We start from the raw sequence: 6742 nt of genomic DNA, 5'->3' as shown, positions 1-6742 counted from the left end.
CCGAGTGTATCCTCACTCTGGATATTTGATTGGTTAGGCAAGAACCTTAATATTTTTCTGTTTTGTAATAAACACACCAAAACAAATAAGTTGTCAAAATCACTTTAATCGTCTCTAATGAACTAAGTTTTGCAAACACGCGCACTCCCATATTCTTGCGTTAATGCCGCCAACATGTTTAACAATCATATGGGCCTTTTATTTGATGTTTATGAACGAAATGAAATCATCGGACGAAATGTAAAGTAACTGAGTAATTGATAACTAATAGTAATAATGAATAGTTTAATAACGAATAGTCAGCGTTATCAGTACAGCGTTAAACTACAAACCAGTGATTTAACTGATTGATAATCAGCCAATCACTGATGGACAGTAATTAACAGCAGAAAACAGCGTCTTCATGCTATTGGAGCAATATAACTTAAAGGAGCACACGGACATTTTTGTTGGCATGAATCAAGGCTTTTAAAATAATTGTTTGCTTGCGCACAAGCATTTTGTTCTTGCTTCAGAATTTTTTCAAAATCATTGTGATTTGATTGGTGTGGGTGTTGTTATAAGTTGCAAGCTCATCAACAGCATTGGAAGTTCTCAGGTACGAGATGTTTATCGTGGAGATTTGTTACAGACTGGTAAAAATATTTCTCTCTGTAACATTTAAAATTTTTAGCTTAACTTTTCAATAAATCGGTGTAAATTGTATTTCCAACAGTCTGGCAATAGGGTGTAAACTAAATCTTATTTAGAGTCTTATGCATTGAGAAATTACAGATTGTGTGATTTCCTCTTGAAATAACTGTATCTGTCCCTTGACAATTCGCTGACCAATGCTAAATGTGACCACACTGTAAAGTCTGTGTGAAATCGAAGTTGCGATTAGTGTTTTCTTCCTTATTGTGATGTATTGAGAATCGATTGGATTGTTGTGGTTTGCTATTGTTTTGATGATGTGAGCAAGAGGTTGTCCTTCCCTCACACTGGTAAATTCATCTTCACCAGAGAAGAGTAGTTGCAAGAGGAAAGTTATTTTTATTAGATTACGAGAGCTTGTGAGTTTTAAATGAGCATGAATTTACTTTAATACTCCACTGGTTTACAAAGAATTTGTTTGTTTTTTTCTTTGTTTCATTGCTTGCATTACTTCCAGTGCTCTTTCCTTTTTGGTTTATTGGCTTCTCCCTCTTTTTGCAGACATGTCTACTGGATTACAGCTTCTTGGAACCTCACTAGGCATTCTTGGCTGGCTGGGCATCATCATATCGTGTGCGATTCCTCTATGGCGTGTGACTGCTTTTATTGGAAACAACATTGTGACAGCGCAGATCATGTGGGAGGGACTATGGATGAACTGTGTGGTTCAGAGCACTGGTCAAATGCAGTGTAAAGTGTACGACTCCATGCTGGCTCTTCCTCAAGACCTACAAGCCTCTCGAGCTATCCTTATTATTGCTGCCCTTCTTGGTCTAGTAGGTATATTTGCCAGTTTTGCAGGTGGTAAATGTACTAACTGTTTGGCAGACGGTTTCGCAAAGGCTCGGGTTGTTGCAGTAGGAGGGGCCGCCTTCGTCACTGCAGGAGTCTTGGGTTTGGTGCCATCTAGTTGGATTGCCCACGGGGTCATTGGAGACTTCTACAATCCTCTAGTGGCCCAAGCACAGAAGAGGGAGTTGGGAGCAGCCATTTTTATCTGCTGGGGGGCAGCGGTTCTCCTGCTGGTTGGTGGAGGCCTTCTCTGCAGTTCTTGCCCAAAAGGAAGGCCATCTGGTGGGGGACGGTATATGCCGGCTTCTCAAAATGGAAGGGAGCGCTTGGAGTATGTGTGACTGCAGGATGTTTGACTTCTGAAAACTAATGTGTCTGTTTTCCCTCCTTTTAAACATCTGTTCGTGTGATCTCCTGTAAACTACAAATTTTAACCTGTTGCTCTATTAATTTCTATTAATTTGTAAAAATATGTAACAATAAAATGGAAGGTTTTATCCAACAGATGGCAGTATTGTTTTTGTAATGGCTGGAATTATATATATTTTTTTCAAATGTATTTCTTCCTCCAGGGTGGGCTAAATGATGCCATTGGTAAATTTGGCACTGGTTTTTATTGTACCCTGCCAATGACTTCTGAATTCCATTTAATAACCGGTGCTTTAGGGAATTATTTTTTTCTTTTGCAAAATGACAAACAAATTAAATTGCCATGTGCCATACCTAGACAAAGCTTATATAATTCCCTTTCATCTGTGGCAGTTGCTCTGCTTGAGCAGGACCCATCAGATAAGTGATTCAAAGTCAGTGACTTGTTTTTATTTTTACTAAAAGAGAAGTTCCTCCATCTGTTTTAAGAGAAAGTAATTTCTCAAGAAGGCTATAATTCAATCATGTGGTAAAATGTTTTCCATCATTGTTTACAGCTACTGTAGTAATGGCATAGAACTATGAATGCCTGTTCTGAAAATTCACCCAACTATTGTTGTGTGTGTGTATATATAACTTCTTTTTTTCTTAAGCAAATGTAGCACACTCTAACATGAATGTTGAATATTAGCAGTCAGTCAATTGTGACCAGCTGTTTATTTAGCATACTGATTCCCATCTTCCATTCAAACAGAATATTCTCTTGTCTTTCTCCTGGGATCTTGCTGCGTTTTGCATTTTGAGCTAACCGTGAAGACCGCCCCAGGGAGAAGGGCTATGTCTGCCATCTTTGCACATGGGTGCTCTGTTCCACTTATTTTTGTTTATTTTTAGCTAATCACTTAAAGGTGCAGTGTGTAATTTAGCGGCATCTAGTGGTGAGGCTGTGAATTGCAACAGAAGTTACGGTCAGTGGTGGTAAGGTAAGTAACAAAGTAAAAATACTTTAAGTATTTTTTTCGGGGATCTGTACTTGAGTATGTTTTATTTGCATCTACTTTCACTCATTACTCCACTACAATATTAAAGACACAGTTTACTTTTTACTCCGATACATTTCCCCATGCCTGCTCCAAGTATTTATTACACTGTCTTTCCAGGTGAGTTGACGTTAATGTTGTTACTATTGTTAGCCAAGTGATTTCATATTGAAACGTGCCTTGTAAACAGATAGCTAATGTTCGTCAAGTTAGCTAATGCATATTGATAGCTTACAGTGGCAGACTTGGGGTTGCGTGTGGTTAAACCGCTGACTACACCAGTCTGCTCAATACCTTTCCCTCCATATGATGTTTTATTAACAAAGTTCGGGAGGAGCACGTTCAGATAATTAACACGAGTGGAGAGCACTCAGCAGTAAACGATAAAAGGTGTATATATACATTCAGCGGTCTCACCTCAATCCATTGACAGTTTAGCAGCATCCCTCCATCACCCCTTCTCCACACTTCTAGTCCTAACCATTTACATACAGGGGGAGTACTCTGGGTTCGGGCCGAACTCTAAGCTCGGAGCCCTCCCCCTGGACAGCACGCCAAATACGCATTCAACTTTATATCCTCTAGTTGTATGTAAGTGTGAACTCGTGAACTGCAAGTTGTACATCAGGTTAAACACACCCCTTCCTGTCTCAGTGGCGTGTAAGAGGCTGTTAATATAGCAGGATTGTTATTTAGCCCCAGGAGAGCCAGGATGGACTCGCAATTTTGAAAATCAGCTTCTGCTAAAGCTGAACAGAAGCTTTTACAACTTTGAATAGTATTCTGTGTAGCTTAATGGTGTGTTTTGAAGATATTTCAACTTAAAGAGGTGGTTGCTCACTGATGTTCTAAAACAGACCTTGTATTTTGCACATCTTCTGTTTGATGCAGATAATGTTATGGAACATGTCTATTGCAAGTTCAACCCCTAACCTATACTACGTTAAGGTGCTTCATTGTCTCTTATGATTGCAAATCTAACAAATTCTTAATTGCAGTATCTAATCTTATAATTTGTTCAGTTAAAACATTGCATATCACTCCCAAAACAATTGATCTGCTTAATTATTGATATTTTACAGTTAATTTGAATATTTACTTTTTACTTTCCGTACTTAAGTACGTTTTAAATCGGATACTTTTGTACTTTTACGCAAGTGATGTTTGAATGGAGGACTTTCTACTTTTACTGGAGTCATTTTTTATTTAGGGATACTTTTACTCGAGTATAAGTTTTGAGTACTTTTACCACCCCTGGTTATGGTGGCCAACAGGAGAAGATGTCGTTGTCTGAGACAACAGAGAGTAGCCAGTTAAGCAATGAAGTTTTTTTATAAAGATGAAATTAGTTTTACTTAATTCAGTAAAACGATATGTTATTGCGAATATTATTGTTACTTGTTCATCATTGTGTCAGTGTTTTATTCGCTGACTTTAGAATGAATCATTCATTGCACTAAGAACAACATAGTGATGAAACACGTTTGTCCATTTAGGGCTACTGTAGAAACATGTCGACGCATTTCAATGTAAGGGGACCCGCGGTGTATGTAGATATAATTGCCTCATTCTAAGGTAATAAAAACATAACGGTTCATTCTTTTAAAGTCTTTATACACCACTGAAAACATGGTTAGCCTATGTAGGCTATATCATATTGCATTTCTGTCAACAGATCCTCCTAAATATTACACAATGCACCTTTAAAGAGGACCTGTGTTTTTTGTTTTGTTTTTCTTTAAGAAGTCTTGATGTTTTTGGGGTGTAGCTAGAATATGCTTTCATGCTTGATTGTTCAAAACACATTTTTCAAATATTTTACATCACAGCACCTCTCTCCCCAGTCTGACCCGAGTGTCGCATGGTTCCAGTTTTGATGAACTATTTTGATGTTCCCTCCTTCCGAATACAAAATTAGCTGTGATTGGTTGGCTGGCTCAGTGTGTTGTGATCGGCATCGTTGTGTTATATTAAGGATATTCATATTAAGGAAATATTAATACATTTTAAGGACAATTTCAAGCCTGATTCAGACTTAATGTTAATAAACAAGAGGTCCAGAATGGATTTTGTGCACTGACTATGAATTTCACAGGAGGTTTCATAGTGGTATGTTTGTTTTTTGTTAATTTTGTATACATTTTAGATGCGATGTAATACTCCATTTAATCATGATATTTGTCGGAAAAACTATGGTAATACAAACAGTAATCAATCACAAAACCATGGCTAATTTTCCTAAGGGGCGGTAAGCGAGAGCTTACAAAAGCCACAGAAAACACTATATCAACACTAATGTTGACTTGCAGGTGAGCGGAGGCAAAGCTCTGCCTTTGGTTTACATCGTAGCATCAACATAAAACTTATGATTGGAACTGTTAATAGAAAACGCAACTTGAAATAAGACATACTTACAAGTTCTGATCCACAAACAGCAGATTGTACTGACAAAGTGAGAACTGCTCCATTTCAGTAGAAGCTTTTGTGCTTAGTCTGCATTGTGGAGCTGTTTTCCGTAAAATGTGCAGCACAAACTTAAAATAAATTTAAACCACTCTATAAGTTTGTCAGCCTTAGGAAAGTCAAACAAATGAGTTTTGGAAATGGGGTGGGGAAAAAAAGGCTCAACCAGGCCAGTTTTAAATGAGTAACATTATGACTTAACAAAGCAAAAAAAAAATAAAAAATGTTGTTGTCCAAACGAGTCGTTCGTTGTACTTCTTGGACAGTGGATTCTGTTAAATAAAATATATCCCTTTGGAGTAGACTGAGCTTTGTAAGTGAAAAAGCATAATAGGACCCCTTTAAGCTTTTGTTTCCGTGTGAATAATGCTACCTTCAATGGCACATGGGAAATTTATACCTCAGAGTCGGGCGTTCATTATTACGATATGTCACATATTCAAGTTGGAAACAACACTGAAGTAGACTAGACAAAATAATTACATTGTTAACGATATAAACCAATTTTTATGAAAATGAAATTATTCTATTATACTTTTATTTCTATTAAAAGCACTTATTTAAACATAGTATAATAATGATTATAATGATTCAATTTATACTTGTCTATTAGCTGTTCTGTATTTAAAATGATAAAAATATTTCATGTACAATAAAAAAAACGTGCAAAATCATAACTCACTACAGACTTGCTAGCATCTACTAGATCAGTGTTTCCACAATAGTTTCAAATAGGCTTGGCTCTTCCAATGCCACAACTTGTGTTTAATCTAGAATTCAGAGTTTTTAGACTTTCTTTGGTCATTAATGTGCTTGGAACTCATAATTCTGGTATTTCCAACACTTGAAGGGTACATAATAATCAATAGTCAATCGTGTAATCCCCACACACAAACATGTAATCCCAAGCCCTCATTCACACATTTGAGAGCACTCCAAAATAAAAAAATAAAAATCAGTCACTGGCAAATTTTTTGTATATATTTTTTCCATTCATTCTTAATTTAACCAGGTTAAAAACTCATTGAGATTAAAATCTCTTTTACAAGAGTGACCTGGCCAAAAAAGCAGCTACAATAACAAACATATACACATCATAACAGAAAAACACAATCAAGGACCACAACAGCAATATACCAAAGGATAAAACACATAATCTGTTAAAAGTAACTTAAACTCGTTCAATGATGGAAGCATATTCAGGTTTAAGATGTTTTGTAAATTATTCCAAGCAGAAGAAGCATTATTTAAAGTCTTTTTTTTCTAGCTCTGTTCAAACCCGAGGATCTTTAAGATAAAACAAATCATTAGAACGAAAAACATTATTAATGTAATAAACTAAAAAATATAATATATAATATAAAGATTTATATATATAAAAAAAA

At 36.3% G+C, this 6742-nt stretch overlaps 1 protein-coding gene across 1 annotated transcript; it reads left to right on the top strand.

Moving 5' to 3' along the window:
* The first annotated feature begins 3 nt into the window (after positions 1–3).
* Positions 4–2007, top strand: cldng (claudin g). The gene is made up of 2 exons (XM_082164068.1): positions 4–598; positions 1195–2007. The coding sequence occupies exon 2, from the start codon at positions 1197–1199 to the stop codon at positions 1824–1826; it is 630 nt and encodes a 209-aa protein (XP_082020194.1). The 5' UTR covers positions 4–598; positions 1195–1196; the 3' UTR covers positions 1827–2007.
* The last annotated feature ends 4735 nt before the right edge of the window (positions 2008–6742 follow it).

The sequence above is a fragment of the Leuciscus leuciscus genome, assembly GCF_965113295.1.
Source record: "Leuciscus leuciscus genome assembly, chromosome: 3".
Lineage (NCBI taxonomy): Eukaryota > Metazoa > Chordata > Actinopteri > Cypriniformes > Leuciscidae > Leuciscus > Leuciscus leuciscus.
This window is presented reverse-complemented; position numbering and strand designations above follow the sequence as displayed.